At 37.1% G+C, this 22,461-nt stretch overlaps 1 protein-coding gene across 1 annotated transcript in view; it reads right to left on the bottom strand.

Moving 5' to 3' along the window:
- Positions 1-2,437: 2,437 nt before the first annotated feature.
- The window catches only part of LOC150090090 (monoglyceride lipase-like), a 38,694-nt gene continuing 18,670 nt past the window's right edge, over positions 2,438-22,461 (bottom strand). The window contains exons 2-7 of the mRNA XM_090368964.1: positions 13,132-13,238; positions 12,868-13,004; positions 10,446-10,556; positions 7,467-7,640; positions 3,433-3,564; positions 2,438-2,783 (exon numbers count right to left, since the gene is read on the bottom strand). Coding sequence (XP_090225090.1) covers positions 2,685-2,783; positions 3,433-3,564; positions 7,467-7,640; positions 10,446-10,556; positions 12,868-13,004; positions 13,132-13,238 — 760 coding nt within the window. The 3' untranslated portion in view covers positions 2,438-2,684. The remainder of the gene's footprint in view (positions 2,784-3,432; positions 3,565-7,466; positions 7,641-10,445; positions 10,557-12,867; positions 13,005-13,131; positions 13,239-22,461) is intronic.

Genomic DNA, 22,461 nt, shown 5'->3' with positions numbered 1-22,461 from the left:
ATCATCCTCAAAATTATTTTGATGTCTTTACCATTTCATCAGGACTTGCATTAAAGTTGTGCATACTTGACAAATAATATAATGAAGTAATGTCAAAGGTATTTATAATTTTTATTCGATAAAAAGAGTTACTGTATGAAGATTTCCATCTATCAAATCTTGTATGTCTTGTGCTGCCCTCTAATGAGAAAATTAGAAAATATTAAGCTAGTTTGTCGAAATAACTGAAATTATTATATATTTTCGAAAAATGCCAAAACGATTTCGAGAAAATGGTTAAGAAACTCAATTAATTAAATAATAGTAATATAGTAGATATTGGAGGTGGAGGATATGATTCATCAGTATTGGCGACACGATAAGAAATGTTAGCAGAGGAAAATAAAGTCTGAGGAAAGAAAAGATTCTTAACTATTCAAAGCAACGAAATCAGTCGAATAATCGTTAATGAAAATAACCGTTCTATTGGCAGCAATTGGAGAGCCAGAGAAGCACGCTTCGAAGCAACTGTCAAGGATTTTTTCCTTCAGTGACGGTATTTCTCCAAATCAGACCGAGGACATCCAAGGCGATGATAAGAAATATTAATAATACAGTACCCCAATAATAGAATCCAAATCAGAAAATACCAAAAAAGCAAATGTCAGTAAATTTTAAACATTTTAACCAAACTGCTTTCATTTTCTTTCTTGAAAAGCGTCAACTTTTGCACGCAGTCTTGAAGATAAAAAAGATAAGCACAATGAAAAGAGACAACCGATTGGATTTTTAAATTCCACAAAGATTAGAGTCAGCCACCATTATTCATTGAATAACTTCCTATGACGGTACCTTCATTGCCATGAGGGGGAATGGAGGGATGAATGGTTGGAGCAATCATCATCAATTATCCCACTAACATCCCCCCCCCACGAAGGATTGGATTTTCCTTTCCTATGCTATTATCTCCAAAAAACATGATGGCTGGATTGCCGCTGCATTTTCAATGCCTTCCAGCATACGAAACCAAATAAGAAAAGTATATCCACAAAATAATCTATAGCTAAAATTTGTTCTAACTGATCATGGAATGTATGAAAAAATTCATATAAATTCGATTATGAACAAATGTCCAATGAAATCATATTTACAATGAGCAGGTGATATATTAAATGACCAAAAACAAAATTAAGGTTACTCAGGAAATATCTACATCTCTTAGGTGAAATTACAAGAACTTTTAACACTTCAGTCCCTTTATTTAACATTGCGATAGCAATCGCTATTGGAAACTGAATAGATTTCAAGGGAAATGAAATATTTGCTCTCAGCGTCACTTTAGCCACCAAGTATTCCCAACTGCCGATGGACAACACTATCAACAAAAACAGGGTGTAAAATGTGTAACTATAAGAAATCGTGGCCAAATAAGCATACAGTAATATTATGATGTTATTTAAGAAGTGGGGAGTTGGTAGTTTGATAATTATCATATTGAATATTCGGAAGGCAACATGACATCACGAACTTGTTGTCACAGTCTCACAATGAATCGAGACGGCATTGATCTATGCCATTTGAATTTACTATTGAAAAGTTTAAAGTTCTTCTTTTGCCTTATCATTTACATCGAGGAAAAAATCTAGATGCAGCACTGTAAAGAGGTACTTTGAACTCTGAACCTGTATATGCAGGATCTCCTTCTCAGTTTTGCGGCTGAAGCATATTCCCCGTCTGCCCTGTTCCTTTGTTGCTCACTACCACGTGTGTTTATCAATACATGATGCACAAATGATGAGAAAAAAACACAAGAAAAACAATCTGGGCTATTAAATTTAAGTAAATTTGTCGTTACTTTAGAGGAAATCTCATGCAAAATATTTTTGATTTATTTCCTTAACATGCGTCCTCTTTTGGCTTTATGTGGCTGACTGGAGAACAAACGGAAAACTTATTTATCAAGCATTTATATTATTTTACCTATTATACATACAAAACCCCATATTTTTCTCTTTTGTTTTATTCATTTCAAGAATTAACTATTATTTTATATTTCTGAAAAAAAAAAAAAAAATGAAAGGTCAGTTAAAATTAAAAAATAAACTAATAGTAGGAAAGGACGTTACGTAATTGTTTTCCATTAAGATTAATTAATTTATAGTAGTTTAGGCAAATAGCTTAAGTAACTATATTATTAATTTCATGTGGTATTAAATATAGTAATAATCTTAATATATATATATATATCGATTATCATTAATAATTTACACTTGATTATTAATTATTTATTTATTAAAATTAAAATTGAATTGTTAAAGTGAGTTAGGGTTACGGTAAGTTGACACTCATTCATATTTATTAAAATGAACAAAAAAAAAAAAAAAAACGAATTTATTCAGGTTTAATGCATTTTGTTAAATCAGAATGAAAAATAACTCGTTTTTTTTATATATATATGTCAATTTTTGGTATGAGGAAGCTACCTACAGTTAACATGGAAGCTAACCTAAAAGCATCAGAGATGGAAAATAAGATCTTCTGCTTCCAATCTACTTCTACCTGCGCGCCACATAACGGAATTTTGAGCGCAACTGTTCATCCAGTGAAACAACATTATCTGGAAAACCTCAGAGGTATTTTCAGAAGCTCAACGTGTTGACAACCTTTGGTGTTGACGATCTTCGTGCGTCCTGTTGCAAAAGGGATTATGCCCTGACATCCAACCATTGGATTATGTCTTGAGTGACTTGTTCCGCTACTCCATTTGGCTCCAATAGCAAACAATGATATGCTTTCGGGTAGATCTGTAAAAGGCGAGAAAATCTTGTTATTTCAGTTTCTATGGTAACAGAGAAAGCATGCGGTGAAGTGGTTAACAGGATTTATTTTCTCTCGACTTGTTCATAATACAGCGAATAGTTCATAAAGGTCACGCTGTGTTTGTTTATTTAAATATGGAAATATCGTGAAGTGCATCAAAATAATTCTGATGTAGGGGATTGAAATCGATTTAATATAGCTACAATCTTAATAAGTTAAGGTTATTTACAGTTCTATATTCGAATTGGATAAACAACAGCGTAATTCAACATAATCGTAAAACAAGCATTGGAGCCATTCACAAAGTACGTAACGCAGGGATGATAAAATTTTACCACGTGTGAGGAGGGTGGGAGGGTGTCATACAATGTTACGTAACTTTCTTTTTTTTTTTTGCAAAAATAATAAAACTTTTAATATGATATGGAGAATTTCGAAGAGGGTGATATCAAAGCTATTGTTATTGAAGTGTTAGGACGGTTGGGCTACAGAATTTATGAATGCCCTCCTCCCAACCCCTAGCTGCACGTATACTTCTGCTGGCATTTGCGCTATTTTCTTTCAAGTTACTTTGAATTTTCATTAACTAGAAATATCGGAGAATCGCGATCAAAATTATTTTAATAAGCCTACCTTAATGGTTTTGTCGGTGGACAGAGCAACGTCGTAAAGTTCTTTGGCTCCTCGAACATCACATATTTTATCCTTATCTCCACTTAACATCAAAAATGGGAATTTAACTGTTGGAAGCTCATGTTGCAATTCCTGGAAAAATAATAAATAAATCGATGAAATGTAGTAAATATATTAGCATTTTGACTGAAATAGTCCACATGTAGTCACATTCATTACTTCAAACGTAATCAGTTGAGTAAAAAAGTCAGAAATTACGTGTTACAAAATTTTAACTACAATGCACAAGTTTTAAAGATGGCCGCCTTAACTACTGTGGTAGATTTTTGGAGGAGAACTATTCTTGTCAAGCTTTCTGGAGCAAATCCTGCTCTACCAGAAAGACAACTGTCATCCGATTTACCGACAGTGAATTTAGAGCTACTTTTTTTTTCCTTTTTGTATAAAATTTTGTGATTCTTAGGAATTTTTTAGACTTATTTTACGAATTATTTCAAAATACAGTAAAATGTCAGTTATCCGGAGCGTAATTATCCGTAGGGTGTCGGATTAACCGTGGTCCTCTATATGTATGTGGTTTTATTTTATCAAACACTTAAAGAATATTATTTATCTGTGCAAGTGGATTTGTAAAGTACATACAGGAAATCACTGTCGCGTCTCTTGTTTTTCCACCTGGTAAATCACGTCAGATGTTTTTACACCCGCAGATGCGAAGCCAAGTGTCTTGAAACACCTGCTGCATTTCTAACGCCAAACAACATACAAATGTAACCTATTCGCATTTGTCTACTAAACATCTCGAAAGCTTGTTCCTGTGCTTCAGAATGTCAGATAAACGAAAACGAGTTGTTTTAACAGTGGCACAAATAAACTAGAAATTATTAAAAGACGCGAAAAAGGTGAAAGTGTTTCAAAGCTTGCAGGCGAATTTGGAATTGGCCAGAAAACTGTACGGGACATCATTAAAAACCAGCCCAATATAGATAGATTTGTTTCTAAATGTGGCATATTTAGAAACAAATTATCTATATTGGGCTGGTTTACAAGAAAGAAATGCACCAGGATATAAAATTAGCAAAGACAGGATAACAATTTTATGCTGCGCAAACGCTTCAGGGGATGACAAATTAAAAATTAACCGTAGTGGGGAAATCAAAATCGCCTAGAAGTTTAAGGGACACGACGAATATAATCACCGATCTGCATGGGTGACTAGGGATATATTCGAAAAATGGTGTACAGATAAATTCGTTCCTGACGTTAAAAAATTTATTCTTGTAAAGGTCACCCCCACAAAGCAATTTTGTTATTAGATAACACTCCATCCCATCCTCCATTGGAAAAACTATCTACAGAAAATGGCGATATTGTTGCCATTTATCTTCCACCCAACGTAACACCACTGGTACAACCTATGGACCAGGTGGTGATTGAGAGCATGAAATGATTGTATAGAAAGACCTTGATGATGGACTTTATCACGGAAGAAAAGAATCCGCTTTTGTTTTGGAAGTCGCTAGCAATTAAAGATGCTGTCTATAACATTTTTACTGTACGGGTGGAAGTTAAAATAAACAATTATAAAATCGTTCAAAAAAAATATTGGCTGATGAATAGCCGAAAATAACTTGGAATTGGGAGACTCAAATAACATTGTAGAAATCGTTCCTTATGTTTTAAACTCAGTTAAAAATACTGAAGGATGCGAAGACTTAGAAGAGGCAAGTGTGCAAGAGCAGGACCTCACGAGGACGATGATGAGGAATTACAGCCAGCTTGCAAAGTAAGTTCTAATGAAGCCCTAACAGCTGCAGAGACATTACTTAAATTCGTGGAAAGTCAAGATGATGTAAATTATATTGAAATTTTACAAATTCGTGGACACATGAGAAAAAAACAATCAAAAATTACAGACTTTCTATCAAAATGAATAAAATATTACTGTTTTGTTATATACATGTAATATCTTATGTTTTTATGTGTTTTGGAAGTTATTTAAACAAATAAAAACGTAATTTTGATTGTGTTTTTCAATTATCCGGGCTCTAGCGTCCCCGAATTACCACAGATAATCGACGTTTTACCGTAGATAAGAAATACGTCAAATTTCGAAATGTGAAAATTTTTTCTTAAAAAATACATGTAAATTCGTAACATTATTCTATTTTGTGAATATTTTAATTTCGTCAAGGGTGCGTACCGGGGGAAGGGCTACCAGGCTTTAGCGGTCCCCCAAATCAAAATCCTAGGTGCGCGCCAGGCGTTTGTAATTAATATTTGTCATTGCTGTCATTAATGAACCACCGTAACTGCTAATATTGCTGAATTACACCTTCCTTGATAACCATTCTCCATCGAAATGCTTTATTGACATCTTCTTTGTTGATATCTAGGTTTTCGGTAAAGTGATTCCAAAAAATGCCTTATAGGCAATATCGAAATGTGAAAATGCCTATAATTTGCAGGCTTTTTTTTTTTTTTCCAGAAATTAAAAACTGCTTTCTTTGCATTTCTTTCATTTTCATGCAGGAGAAAACACTACGCGACTATGTATTCTATAAAACAAGAGTGCATTGGCTGTTGGAAACCGGATTCATTATTCAGTATGCTCAGAGATGCGTGGTTCCTTCAGTGCTGCACATTCAGCTTCCCTCCACCTCGTATTTGGAGTGTCACCAAGTCTGGAATTTTGATAATGAGATAGATAAACTAGGCTACAAGGATCACAATATCCAGGTCAGAAATGTACTCTAGCTTGGACACTGTCAATGCTTCTGTTGTGACTTGTTACTCAAGTAACAAGTGGATGCATAATCTGTTCACATTTCAAGTGGGTTGGTCATTGGTTTCATCACCTAATGTCAACAAAAGATGTACAGCAGGGGCTGGCAAGTGGTAGAGCACGATTGACTGGGCGATTGCCAATCATATTTCGGTCGCTCCTTGCCAATAAAGATAAACGTATACTTCACATAAAGGGAAACCGAAATATTGCGCCAAAAATTGATATCAAAGCTTTTGTAAGTATCACAAAATTCGCTGCCCATTAATATTAAATATTATATTTTTAAGAGGACATGAAAAGTTGAATGAGTATCTTTATTCATATGACGTTTCGCTATTGGAAAATATACGTTGTTTTCCTCCAAAACATATCTGTTATTTAACTTTCCAAACAGCCTTCATATAAAACAACATATAAACATACTTCGTACATAGTACTTGTTGTTGTTGTTGTTAAATTTGTTGGTGCATCAGCAACGTACATAGTACATATAATATATTTTCAATTCTCCAATTCTATTTATGCAAAAGAGACCAGCACGTATTCAATGCCGAATTCAAACGAAAGTCACCTGGAGATAATACCCAAAAAAATCTCACAGCCCAGAAACGCAAGTACCATTTTCGGAAGGTAAAGCAACAAATGAACTTCAACGAACCAATTAACAGAAGAACAAGTTCTCTGCGGTTTGCGAAGATTGCATCTTTACCTGTGACGTGCCTCTCCTATGATTTTGTCAACTGCTATGGAACTCGATAATATCATGTAGTGAAAGTCAAAGTAAATAGGTGTCATGATTCATACCCTTACTTAGTTGTTGTTGTTATTGGGTTTTAGGAGCCTCGGCCATAGTTGCCGAGGCTCCTAACACCCAATAATCCCGGTGGAAAACAGGTCTTTTCCACCGGGTGAGGAGGACAGTGATCCTACCAACTGTGCTACCCACGAGGGCAACTCCTTACTTAGTGAGAGAAAAAAAACATATGGGAAATAGCGTGCTACTGTTGTCTTTCTAACCTTGCTAGCATTTCTAAACTAGTTGAAGCTATATTGAGCCTAATGAACTCAATAAACTGCTAGGACTCATTTCTAGCTGTTGCCAACTGGTGGTCTAGGCAAACCATGGAGTTGGCACACCTCTCTAGAAGCGACTCTGCATTAGCTTGTCAGCAACTGGCACCTTAGGTGAACCTTCTTTTATTAGTCATCATGTATATAAATCAAAAGAAAAATGCTTTCCACTTACCTGGAGAGTCATAAGAAATTTAAGAGCGAATCCTGCTCTGCAGTAACCATGGCAATACAAGGGATCTTTTTTAATCTCTTCCACTCGTTTCCTAGAACTGCACACAATACTGAAGTCCAAATAACCGATGGGAAATCGTGTCATCTTCTTTCCCAGAAAGTTCACTAGCGCCCTCTGCAATAAATTATGAAGTATTCACAATTTAGAGAAACAGATGGTGAAAAGTAATTATCAGTTATAGAGGGTGAAACAAAATTCTCTGAAAATAACATAACCAAAATAAAATTACATTTTGTATTAGGGAGTTTTCTTAACAGAACCAATTATTTCTAATCTATGGGATTCATGGTCAATATAGGAAAAGTACGATAATTAATTCAAATATCACTAAAACTTCCCTATTATGTATGTCTTGAAAAGAATCTTTTGGATAATATATTATTTTAAAGAATATTCTCTACTCACATTCAGCGCCCTAGCAGTTAGCACACCGGGTTGAAAATGCCCTGGTTCAAATCCCATCAGTGGCGCCAGGGATTTTTGCTGTCCTTTTTCGCAATATGGCTGAGTTAGTCGGTTGGATGTTCGTTTTTTTTCCTTCTTTTTTTTTCCCTCATAGAGACTTCAGTTTTTCATCCAGCAAACAGCCAGATCGACAGCAGAATACGCGCCCTTACGTCCCGTCATCTCGTAGCCGTAGTTGCTCTGGCGCTTAACACACGCCCTCGCGGGTGAACAGTGGTTACAATCACCGTTTTCCCACAACAGGTGGAAAAGGTCTGAGTTCGAACCCCGTTAATGACGCGAAGAATTTTTATGGGCTTTTTTTTTTTTTCACAATGTGACTAAGTTAGTCAGCTCCAAGAGATGGTTCCATGGTTTTAAATTCCGGAAACTCGGGTTTTTGGTCCAGCAAAGTGACTTGAGAAAATATGCAATTATTGACACAATATATCGATGCCACGTATTCCTAGTTGCTTTGGCGAAATACATACACTTACCTCAGAAAGTACATCATCTAATGTCTAAAAGGAAAGCTCATTGTAAACAAGTTAGTATGTTCGTTTTATCTCAATTAGTGGATGTTTTCGATTATGCATTTCTTAACTTTAGCAATTAGAAAACTCCTCATCCTCCCTCGGATGAGGGGTTTCCTAATTTGAGAAAGCACCTGTAATTCTTTCTTTGTGGATTACGGAGAGTACTTCACACAGGGATTGGGGGAAAAATGGGCTTGTCGGCCACACCCCCTAGCCAGCGGCAGTTTATGAGCTTTTAATCCTAACTGCAGTGATTTCCAACCTCTGGGCCTGCCGTTATGGTTTTGACAAAATAAGAAATATAATAAAAAAAACTGAACAAACTGTTATATTAGGCCACCTGAATATTTAAATTCCTATGCCGTGCTGTGTGTCTTATGCCTGTTAATTGCTGTGTTCTACGGTCGATTTGTCTGTTTTGTTGGACGAAAAACTCCAGTTTCTGTGGGGAAAACCTTGCTACCAGGAAGCAGCGATCACCAAGAAGGCTGCTTCCCAGTACCCGTCCACACCACGAGGAGGATGGCCCAACTATACACGTACTAAACTAAATGTAATATTTCCAGCACTCATAGGAATAAGAGCAAGTTCTATGGGTGCAGCAGTCTCCTACTATCACGTACGATGGTGAATACCACAAAGAATCCGGCATCCACTGGAGAAAGTGTAATAGCAATGGATGGCAGCAGTTCCAGTACCCAGGAAGCCCAAATCTGGGTAAAAGCAATTTAAAATTCCGTCACTAATAAACTGGAGAACAGAGAATAACGCCCCCTAAGGGACGAGTATAAAAAAAAAAACTGTTCCCAAGGGACTAGCATAATTAACAATTTTAGGGGAAAAAATTGAATGGACAAAATATTATTACGTTTCAAAAAAATAAAAAATAATAATAAATTAAAAAATATAAATAAATAAAATTAAGAAAAATAATAATAAACAAATATAATAACAGAAATACTTCGAACCAATTGTTTTATATCCACTGATGTTCAGATACTAAGCAAGAAATAAAATTTTACCAATTGTTCCAAGGGCCAACGCAGCTTTGGACAATGAGGCGCCAGTATATTGTATCTGTATTGGTGTGCTTCATTCGATTTGTTTGTTGGACAAAAAAAACAGAGTTTCCAGGAGATAAAAGCATGCGACCCTTACCCGGGATCGAGTAATCGGCAACACTATTGGGAAAACACCCATAAAAATTTCTTTAATAAAATTTTGTAAATAAAATCATACCAAAACCCCTCTTAATCTTTAAAGTGCAACTTTAAACTTTGCAGAAAAAAGAAAATGAAAATGCGTAATTCGGGGATTTTCTAAGGTGGAGCAGCTTTGTCAGTTATAATCACCATTCTTTCACATCGTCTGGAAAAGGTCTAGGTCCAAATCCATCGAGATAAGGAGGAATTTTTATGGGTTTTCTGCACTGTCCGAATATCAATATGGAGAATGGAGGTTTCTCAAATAACCCAAGCAGAACTGAAAGATGGTTAATATCTATTAAAGTCTAATTAGCAGGTTATAAAGACAATCTGGTTAAGGTCATCCTAAGTTCACTCGCACGATGACCGATTAGTGCTGTAATTGGAAGAGACCATACATACATTTCACTGCAAATGAGTTTCGAATTATACTATACTTACTCTTTAACCTCAGGCGTTATAGGTAGAGCCAACAACGCGTGCCAGGGATGACAACAAATAGAATAAAGTTTCAGAAATAAGATGCAGCCACAATTTAAATTACGAATTTCATCTAATATGGAAAGGAACAGTCATGGACGCAGTGATGTAATGGGGCAAGCAGGTAATATCATATGTGAAAAAAATGCACCACAGTGCCATTATAAAATTCGGAAAAATCGATGTTTCAAATAACCGACATTGGAATAATTGATGTTTCCGATTACATTCAAATATCGCTAAGTGGTACTCACCTTAAAAGCTGTAACCACTTCTGTGTTAGCTACCAGAGCTGGGGCAATGTACACGATTCCTTTGAACATATTGGGCCTTTTTAGATTGGCTAATGTGCAGATAGTTCCTCCCTGTTCAAAAAAATGACATGACTTTAATGAGATTGTCAAGTTACAATTCAGTAGCATAAGTTACAGAAATTCTCATTTGTTATAGGTAAAGGTGGAACCTATATTACAGTTACAATAAATATATGAAACAATGTTACCATTAGCATTAGTAGTGGCAAACGATGCAAGAAAACGTGTTTATACAGCATCGGCCAAAAAAAACCACCTCCCATTTCACTTAATCATTCCCTCCAATAGTTTATTCAGTTCTTCCTTGAATTTATTTAATCTATATTTATTTAATCTTTCCACAACAACAGATGGAAGTTTTTTCCAGCAATCAACCACCCGCTGGCTAAAGGCAAACTTCTTCACATCTATTCTGCAACCATCCTTCCTTAATTTGAATTTCTGCCCCCTCATGTGTGTAGTCTAAGCAAGAGGAAGAATCCCATCAGCTTGCTCAATCCATTCAAAGTCTTAAACATCTCAAACAGATCGCTACCTAGCAGGTGCCTATTCTCCAGACGCTGCAATTTGCAGAACTGAAGGCTTTCTTCGTAAGAGCACCTCTTTGTTACGCTCACCAATCTCGTTGCCTTTCTCTGTAATAGGCATGATGTAGAGTTGCATGCCAGCAGCTCTACTGTCTTCCTAAAATGAGAATTCTAGACCTGTATGTAGTACTCAAGATGTGGCCTAACCATTGCCTTGTACAAAGAGATAATCATCTCCTTATCCCTGCTAGTAAAATTTCTGTATATCATTGACAAAATCCCCTGGGGTGTCCTGGCAGCCTGTCTGCATTGCTCAGAGAACATCGGCGCCTCCGCAGCCAGGTGGGAAGGAGCAGCAGTGCGTAGCACACGCTTCTTGATTAGACCGGGGTTCGAGCCCGTCACCACCAAATATGGAGGATGTGGAAAGGTCAGGGAATGACCACCGCATATCCCGGAGCAATATGGCCTTAGTTGCTAATGCTCCTAAAAACCAAAGAACAAAAACAAAACAGAGAACATCATACCGGACTGCACAATTACCCCTGGTCTTTCTCATTTTCCAAAACTCTGAGTTTAATACCACACAGTTAGTACGTTACTTTAGGTTTATTGCTACCCATATTCGGTACTTTGCATTAATCAATGTTAAACTTCAATTGCCATTTCTCAGCCCATCTGCCTAACTTTTCTAGACCCTGTTGAAGTAGCATACCATTATTCCTGTCATTAACCGCATTGCCAACCTCCCTCTGTATCATCTGAAAACTTAGACGTTAAACCTGATATACATTCATCAATATCATTGATAAATATAGAAAACAACGAAGGGCCCAACAGACCCGATCCATCCCAGCTGCCTTTCTTATGTTTAACTTGAACAATTCCTCTTCTACTTTCCCCTCAGTTATTACAAAAGCATTTAGCTACCTGTTAGAATTTAATAAACGTCTGGCCTCCACTTCCCTACAGAATTCCTCATGTGCGAATGTAGATGCAAAATACTTGTTCAGTTTGTCAGCAACCTGAGCAGCAACCAGATTCTTAATGCACGAATAATCATTGCTGATAATCAGATCAAGAGTATTATAGTACTTCCTTCTGTTGTCTTAAACCTACTGTCTTCACCATGTCCGTCCGTCAGCCCGTCCGCATGTAATAATTCGACTCCTGTTGGATGAATTTTCGTGAAATTTTAAATATCCCTCTTTTAGAACGATTTTTCGCGTCTCTCCAAATTTCATTATAATCGGACTAATAGAAATCTGCCAATTATTATTTATTTATTTTTTCATAGAAATCTCATATTGTAGCTGAAGCTCTGGATATTATGTTTGTTGCCATCCATGGCTGGAGGAACAAATGGACAATGTGGTGGATGCGTAGAAACCAAACTTTCTCGGTTCACTCACACAAGTCGTTGCTTTTTGCACAACTAATTTAGACAACTAATTATGAGCCTCCCAAGAAGAGAAAAAGCTTGAAAGAATGTTTACAATGAATGTTTGTTGACACCTTTGTGTATTTTGCCTACTGTTTAGAAAAATCCTTCGTGAAAAACATAGTTGAAACACCTTTCAGGACTCTCAACCCAAACTACATTTGTCTGTCCTTGAGGTAAGCGATTAATATTTTATTATTCCTGTTTTTCAGTGCACAAGCACTAAATAACCGGAAATAAAGAATGAATTAATAAAATATTTCAATGATAGACAGTATAAACTTTCCTCATTGATATTCCCTAATGGTAATTTTGGGATGAAAAGCAAAAATATATTTTACAGTTGAGCAAGCATCCTATCAACAGTGCAAGCTCCAATCTATTATCAACTTACCATAGAATGAGCAATGGCAAATAGTGGAAGGTGAGGATATTTCTTCTTTATTAGCTCCACGTGCGTGTATACATCCTGTACGAAATTTTCAAATACATCAATGTGCATCCTCCGACCTTCGCTCTGACCATGTCCCTCTAGAAAAGGATAAAAAATGAATCTATTATTCTGGATGTTTTAATCAAATGATGTATTAGAGAAAATGAGATATATCAATGTATGGATGGGATTCAACTCTACAAGAAAAATACCAAGGACACTTACGGTGGTCGTGTGAGAATACGTAGAAGCTTTTAGAGACTAAAACCCTCGCAAGAGAATCGTATACTAAGCAATGCTCTGCCATTCCATGTGCGATATATATCAAAGCCCTAAAAACAGAAAAAAAAAAAAAACAATAATTAGCCTAATATACATAAATACATAACAATAGATTAAAATCTCAAGGAATAATTTAAATTGGATCTCAGGAAGTTCATCTATGGGTTGTCGAAAACTGGAATAAGTGTCTCCCAATATGGTGGAAGCAGTCAGTCCGACTACGTTTAGAATTCGATGACTGGTTGATGCAGATTAAGTTCGATTCTTTCTCATTCGGCCTGCCTTACTAATACTACTAATAATAACAACAGAACAAAATAAATAAGAATGAAAGCAGTACAGAATAAATCTACATTACCGGATATACAAGGTGCGGCTAAAATGAAACGAGATTCGTTGCTTATCAATGCCATACTACTGCGCATGTCAACAACATTCATATCGTGCTGTAACTTGTTTTTTCCTGTACAGATCAGTTTTTGTTTTGTTGCAATCGGTTGAGTTTTAATTGAACTGTGCTTCTTTAAGTGAATCAATGTTTTAACCTTTTGGCAGGTGGTAAAGACCTCCTCATACCGGGTGGTAAAGACCTGCGTTCGAGTCCCATCGATGACGTGAGGAATTTTTATGGGCCTTTTTCACACCGTAGCTGAGTTAGTCGGTCTCAGGCGAAGGTAGCATGGTTTTTTCTTCCGGAAATTCAGGTTTTTCATCCAGACGCTAAATGCCCTGAATAGTGGTTTATGTTAATCAGTTAACTAAACCCTTGTAACAACAAAACCCAGTTAATTAACACCAACTATTCTCTACACAGCTGATCGTAATAATAAAGTAGATGTTCCAGAGGGATTAAAATATCTGAAGTTTACACGCATCTTCACTTGAAGGAAGAATTAGGAAAAATTTATGACAGTTTTCAACTGAAATGCTGCGTAAGATTGGCAATTTTCCTTTTCATCAATTACATTAAGAATAAAACAGATGTTGAGTTTCTGATTTACGCATAGTAAATACCCTTGGAATTTTCAAGAATAAAAGGATTTTTAAAGTTCACGTTTAACTTATCAGCAAGTGAACAGAGGAAGGAAAAGAATATTCCATAACTCAGTCAACAAGAAAATTATAGTCTTTTTCAAAAGGAGATTATGTAACTTGAAGGGTTTCTTTTTCCTTCTTAAGTACCGAAAGATTATAAACGTTTTGCAATTTCCCTTAAGGCCATAGCAAAGACTTCTTTTATCCTCTTTTTTTTAATTCATAATTACCTATTTCATGAACAATCGAGAGGGTTCAAAAAAGATTTGTATTCACCCAGAAGTAGATAGAAAGATGAGGTTTTTTTGTGTGGGTGTTTGATACCGTTAAAACTCGAACAATTACACATATTTTGGTTTCGATCTGACAACTATTTTTTTTTAATTTTGCAACTCTGAATGAAGTGAAGTGTCACAATGGATAAAGTGGAATACAAATCAGTGATTCCGTTCCTCTTTCTGCAAGCGAAAACACCCAAAATAATCCACGAAGAAATGGTTGCTGTTTATGGAGCATACTGCCCAGGTTACAGTGTTGCTGCGCATTGGTATAAACAATTCTAATGTGGAAGAACCTCAATGTATGATGAAGAAATCCCAGGATTCCTAGCAACTCTTGGACGATCACCGTAGTAGCATCAAAGAACTATCTGCAGAGCTCCAAATTAGTGTGAGATCTGTGGAGAACATTATTCATCAACAGTTGCATATGAGTAAAATGTCTGCCAGATGGGTTCCCAGACTTCTGACCCCTCACCAGAAGAAGGAAAGGGCACAATGTGCACGTGAAATGTTGTCGATGTGCCAGGAAAAGCTAGAAGAGTTCTTTTTTCACGGCTGGTCACCATGGATGAAACTTGGATCCATCACAATGATCCGGAAACTAAACAAATGTCAAAACAAAGCATGCAGAATCACCCCTCCCCCAAAGTAATGGTGCAAAAAAATGTGTTATTTTGTCTGGTGACTATGTTGAAAAAGCGTGATACGTGGCGTTTGTTTCAAACTTCTATCACAACTACAACTACTTCTAGGTGAATACAAATCTTTTTTGAACCCCCCCCCTTGTATTTCTAACGGTGGTACTGCATAATTCATCGTGTATTATGTTGCTAGTTTCAGTACAAACAGAATATCAAAGTTAGTGTTGTTAACTGGTCAGGTTTCTCGGCTATCATTCGGCTCAGTGATGGTCGACTTCCGTAATTCAACACCACTGGTGCCTGGACTGTAATGTCACAACGACTTTATATTATAACAATCTAATCAGTGTTGTTCAAGGATCAGATGACAGAGTAGAGTAGTTTTATCTCTGAAAAACAAAGCTTCTATGAATTGCGAAACGTAGTGGTAAACGAAACAAGATACCAACAAGAAAAAAATATTTATGAGCAATAAGGATGACGTGTGTACTCTGTACCCAGAGGTTTATGTGTACAGAGCCTCGCAGTAAGTTGGTGGATACTCGGACTATTTCCATTTCCAAAGGAAAGATTACATGGTGGTCACACTGATAGTCATAAAGACATGATACTCTAACTCTTTTAGCGTACAGACTAACAGAGTATGGATCCCGGACATCATTTCTGCGTTCAACAAATCAAATATGTATCGTTCATCAAGAAATATACGAGGTCTGATCAAAAAGTTCCAAAGCTTTCTTTATTACAAAAGAAGTGGTGGAGGTAGAGGGTCAAGGTGAGGATTAAGCGTAGGTGCCACCGCATTACTGCTTCGAGTAGCTTCCTGCTTCAACAAACCAGTAATTGGCAGCGAGTAGAATTGTACAGTAAATCTGATGACAATTCCTACAGCGGATGGGTGAATCGCGTTGACCATGTCCACTAAGGGAAACAACCGAAGTGGCTGTCTTTGTCAGTGGTGGAAATTACAATAAAAATAAATAAAAAATAACTGAATCTGATTGAAAGACACATCGAAAACATGACCAGTGGATCCTCAGAAAGGTGAGAGATCAGCTTATCAAAATGACTTAAAACTGCAATATTTGAGGAGCACCATGAAAGCACATGCTCGCAACTTGCGCATATCTTAAAAAATGGGTAGGTATACTTAATAAAGTGGCCACTCAATGTATGAAGCAGTGCAGTGAACAGATATTTGCAGTGGCAAGGTGACAATGGTCGTTGAAATTATGGAAAAGTGTGGTGGGGTCCAGTGAAACCCGTTTTACGCAGTCTGAAGGAAACCACACAAAGCGATGGATCACAGTATACTGTGCTCTTCACCTTAGCTTCGAATCGGTGGCCAATACTTCGTGACGCATTTCATATCCACTCCCGGTTGTACTTCTTACATTGCACTCAACGAAACGTTCTAGTATGACAAATAATTACTCATGCGCAAAGATTGTGAAGGTATGATTTGAAGGATTCATGTAAAAGATGCATCAGAGAAATGACGGACATTTGAAGAGCTTCTTACAGGAATATGGCCTTCAAGGAATTAGAATATATATCAGCGATCTCTGCTCACGCTTTGTAGAATCAATACCAAGCAAGATCGCTGCTATGATCGTTGTTAAAGGAAGACAAAATCGCTATTTAGTGCATTTTCTAATATTTTTCTAGGGCAGTGTATTTACTATATCCATAATGACAAAGCGAGCCCTTGCTGTTGCTTTTACTTGCATTAGTTACATTTCCTTAATGTGTTCCCATTTTCTGAGAAAGTAACGTGACACTGATTTTCAAATATCGATTTTTCTTCCTCGACATCAACCAAACTACCTTTGACTAACAAGAATTTGTTTATTCCTACAGCCGTGCCCTTAACTTGCAGTGTAATGCGACGTTAGCGCAATGACGGATCGGGCAAATGACATTTTCGCTGTTAAGACTCGATAGGAAGTAACGAACGCCAATCGCCCAGGGATGGTACAATTGCTTCGGTAGAAAGCTAGAGGTTTCTAAAAATATCTGCAGCGAGTCTCTTTTCTAGCTGGGATATACTATACTGTGCTAGCAATGTCCGCAAAAATTAAGGAATGAAATTTCGTTCGTTTTAAAATTTAAAATATTATAGATCAGAAACGAAATCATGGTTCCAGTAATGCTGAGAAGATTGCCCATGTTTCTTCAGTGAATGCACTGTTTAGCCGTGATTTTACATTGCTTCTGATTTTCCAATATCAGATAAATATCGGTAGCCGCCATGAAGAAAATCCCACGGAGAAATAATGGTTAGGATGCACTGACTTTGACTTTCAATAACTGACTCAATAGAAAATTCAGGTAGCAAAGAATTGTTTAAAAAATTCTTGATTTTTTTAACGATCAAAGGCTTTTTCAACTGAGTTTGAGATTATTAAAATTAAATTCTGGAGTTAGAAACAGTGGCTGTACATCTTTCCATGGTATAATTTTGTCATATGCCAAATACTCTCCAATACGTATACTCGATTGGCTAATAGTCACCAGTTCATAGACCTACAAAATAAATGGAAAGCGATTGAAGGTACTGTGAAATAAGAAATAACAATTGGACAAAAATAAGGTCTAAATGATGTTGAAGAGGCTTTTTGACCACAAAGTCGCGTTCGAAGTGCTTGGTTATCCGAGAGATGGGATCAGAAGATGGTAGCGATGTGTGTTTACGATCAAAGAATCTGTAGAAATCTACTCTATTGCTTAATTCTTTATTGCACATGAAGAGCAGTTGGTGTTCATAGCCACTCTGTATCTACTACCATCCAACTGTCCCCTTATCCATAGCAGAACTGGCTCCTGTTTGTAATCAAAGCATCTGAAGAAATCTGCCAACTTAACAATTAATTTTTTTGCAATATTTTCGCAGCAATATACCACATCAAGTATTATTGTCCGTTCTTCTTGGATCACTTCACGTGAGGGTGGTATGCTGGAGAAGGTTGAGGTCCGATCCTCTGTAAAATTTCTTCATTTGCAATGCAAAGAAGCAAAACAAATTCAAGAGGAAATGAAAACTGCGTATGTGGAGGATTGCCCATCATATGAGGCTGAAAATTTGGAAAAGATAGTTCAGGTTTGGACAAAAGAGCGCGCACGATGACACAAGGGAAGGAAGACCCATCTCAGCTATAGACCTTGCCATTGTGGCTGAAGCGGAATTGCTTGTCCTTGAAGACAGACGTGTGATTATAAATTTTACAGAAAAAGGAAGTGAACATTAGCCATGAGTCTGTTTGCACCATAATGCATGAGCTCCTGCACGTGTCTAAGGTGGCAGTCCGATGGGTTCCGAGATTGTTGACACACTCCTCAGGAAAGAGTGTTCCATACAACTGTTAGAGATTTGTAGAGAGAACATCGATTTTTTTTTTTTTTTTGACCGAATTGTGAAGATGGATGTTGTTGTTGTTGTTGTTGTTGGATTTTAGGGGCATCGGCGACTAAGGCCATGTTGCTCCGTGTGTATTGTCTGTAAATTGCATGTGTTCTAAGGTCGATTTTCTGTTTTCTGGACTAAAAACCCGAGTTTTCGGGAGAAAAACCATGCTACCCTCACCCGAGACCGACTAACTCAGCCACGTTTTGAAAAAGCCCCATAAAAATTCCTCCCATCATTGATGGGATTCAAATTCGGGTCTTTTCCATCCAGTGTGGGGGAGAACGGTGATCTTACCAACTGTGCTACCCACAAGGGCGACGATGAATGTATTCTGGATACATCACTATGACCCAGAAACAAAACAGATAAACAAACAATGGAAATATTCATCTTTACCAATCTCCAAGAAAACCAAGATTCAACTGTCCGCCAACAAGGTCATGCTGTGAGTCTTCTGCCACTCTAAAGGTCCTTACAGATTACCTTGCAAAAGGCATCAACATGACTGTAGAGTACTACAGAAACCTCGGAAAGTTAAGACAAGGCTATTAAGTTGAAGAGACACAGGAATCTATCCAAAAGTCTTCGCCTCCTAGCTGACAATGCTCCTGCTCACAAGGCTGCTCTCACAGTGAACTTTACAATCAGGTAAGCTCGGAAAATCTCCACTACACACCTTATTCTTTATGAGTAGTGGAGGCAGCAATGCAGAGAAGGATGAATTGTCAGCCAACTTTCAAATCCCTAACTCAAATATTTCTAGGTGATAAATATTTATTCTTTATCAACAGAATTAGGGATGGTAAAATATTATTAAATTATTATTTAATAATTAAACTAATTAAATTTATTTAAATATATCCGATGTTTGGCCACTGGTATCAAAAATTCTAGTGGCCAGTAAGTTATATACACAATCTTGTTAAAATCTTTATTTTTCGGGGTTTCCTTATGTATTTAAGAACTTATTAGAATCCAATCACAGTTTTATACACACAGATAATTTGGTAATATTCTCTGGTAATTTACTGTCGCAAATTCCCTGCAGTAAGCACTGGAGATATTTTTAGTGCAACATGTTCATTAGCCGTCTCGCTCATGCGAACTTACAGTTAAATTGACCTCTGTGGGGCGTAAACAATTTTCTGCTCGAGGCATTAAAGCATAAGGTTCAATTGACGGGGCATTAATAAACGCGCTAAATGACCCGTGCATATAGCACAGCCGCTCTCTCGAATAATTTTAGGATTAAATTAAAGTCCCAATTAAGGTTGGAAAAAAAAAAAAAAAAAAAGTCCTAAAAGTCTTCACCCGTTGGATATCCAATATCATACTCGTACGTTACCTCTGGAAGTCCTCAGCTATAACTGGTGACACGTCGCACAAATAGAAATCCTATAAAGTTCAGAATCCCAGGTTGCCGATTTGTTACTTGGAGACCAGCAAGAACTGGAGTGTGCGAATTCAATTCCTAATTAGTTACCCAAAGTACAGTAGTTTAGTTTGAGGAGAATACTTTATAGTTCTTTATTCACTGTGGTTCGCACGCATGGAGAGTTTTTGAGTGTCTGAGATGAAGAAAGGCTGGTCATTGTTAAATGCTCTTGTTCTGTGGTGTCACGAGTATACCGTGACAAAAACCAACCAAAGGTCATGGGACAGCAATGTTTGGTCGACACAGTGGTGAGTGGTAATGTCTCGTCTAGTACATGAACTAATATCTACCAATATCTACATGGACCATTTGTATATTCTGTCAAGCTGCGTCACGGGCTCTCCCAACTCCGCTGTCTACATGGACTATGCGACGGACATTAGTTCGTATAGGTTATGGAAGTCGACGGTAATCAGGGGCATTCATACTCACTGCGAGACACAAGAAACTGCGCCTTTCATGGGCACATCAGCGTCAGCACTGGACCACGTGGAATTCTGTCACCTTGTCTGGTGAATCCCATTTTCACCTCTATCTGCTGATAGGTGTACCTACATTTGGAGCAAGCAACAAGAGTCCATGGCATCTGAATGCACTGTTGGTGTGAGGCAGCTTGGTGGCGGTGGTTTTATGGTTTGGGGACTTGTTAGTGGCATGCCCTGGTCCTCTGATCACCGTTATTCAACTGCTCAATGGAAATGCCTACCTTTCTATTGTCGCCGACCAAATACACCCCTTCATGATGACAGTGTATGTTACAACTCTGGCTTATATCAACAAGACAACGCACCAAGCCACAAGGCCCGGCAGGTTGCCAACTGGTTTCAAGAGTATGAATTCTCCATCCTACCATGACCACCCCACTCAAATAATTTAAACCTAGTTGAGTATGTTTGGGACCTATATGATGTTACGACCAGCAACCTAACAGTGTGTGGGCATTACTGAACACACTGTGAAACCCAGATATTATGCATGTAAATGGTGTATGGTCTGTATGCCAGTTTGATGGACAAATCGACAAACCAGGAGAGTATTTTGAAAAAAAAGGTTTTCCAAATAATTTGGAAATGTTTTCTCAATTCTGATATGTACAAAGTGTCGAGAAATAAACTTTTTAATGGAGGATATTAACGCCCTTTCGGGGCCTTAATGTCCTCCATTAAAAAGTGCCCACCGTTTTGATTTGGATAATATTTAGTATTCATGAGATCTCATTGATTGATCGATGTAGGGTTTTAGACACAAGTGCGACTTAGGCCATATCGCGCCATACATATTATGTCTGTAACTTGCATGTGGTCTGTTTGTTTCTTTGCTGGAAGAAACACCCATTTTTCCAGAAGGGGGAACCACATGAGGGCCGCCGTATTTTGGGGATATATAATGTCAAAGAGAACACGTCCCACAAAAAAAAAAAGAAGATGCGCATTTGAAATTAAATGTTAATTTATCTCACCATACAATACCACATAATCGGCTGCCCCACATTCCTTACAGGAAATCCTTGAACTCATTTCTATTACTTTTTGGAAGAACTGTAAACATTCCAATTATCTTGTCGGTTGAATGCTGCTATTACAAATTCCAACGTTAAGTAATTATTCTGCGTCACTTGAGCGAGTAGACAATCTCTAGAACATGATTAATAGTTTTGAGTTTTGCTTTGTAACTTCCAGTTACGACAGGCAAAATACGAGTATGTTATAAAGTACAGAAAGAGAGAGAGACACAGAGAGAGAGAGAGAGAGAGAGATCTTTCTATCTATCGTCATGGTAGACTGGCCTATGTACCTCCTACGGAAATATTCAAACTTATCTCCCTACTTTTATGTTTAAAACTCAAGGACAAACCCTGAAAAAGAAATCTTTGCATCATTAATAGACAGACAAATGCAAAATATAAGAATTACGCAGTAATTCTTATATAAGTAACAAAATCTGGGCTATTTCCAAACAGAAATAGGGAAAGATTATAGTTCGTTAGCCTTGGCAAGACCCAAGATAACCTATTTTTTAATCAAACTTCAAAACTTTATCCACAAATTCCTGTACACGGATCTAGTGAGATTTCAATATCCAAAGGTCAATGTTCAAATAATGCGAACTCTTATTTCTTTAAGTTGCTGATCTCATCACACTTCTCTTCCAGTGCAGTTTCATAAATCAGCTGATGTCGCTTCTGCTTCCAGGCAACCACAGATATCCTCCTCCTCCTCTACAGCTCTTCTCCGCTTGCGTAATGATATTTCGCATTTCTTGCGATGTTGGTAAAAAGTCCACTTGAAAATATAAACTCTTTATACGCCTTATCGACCTCACGTCGACTATCCTTCAACCCTTAAATTATAAGAAAATTTTCCACAAATTTAATTCATTTTTAATATTAAATTTCTTAATATATTGAGTTTCTATATTTTTGCGATTAAAACGGTCATATCAATTTCAAAATAAATATCCGATGTCAGGCTGTCT

This window comes from Mastigoproctus giganteus, chromosome 2 (assembly GCF_048544385.1).
Source record: "Mastigoproctus giganteus isolate SK-2022 chromosome 2, ASM4854438v1, whole genome shotgun sequence".
NCBI classification, from domain to species: Eukaryota; Metazoa; Arthropoda; class Arachnida; order Uropygi; family Thelyphonidae; genus Mastigoproctus; species Mastigoproctus giganteus.
The sequence above is the reverse complement of the archived record's forward strand: the minus strand, read 5'-3'. Positions and strand labels throughout refer to the sequence as shown.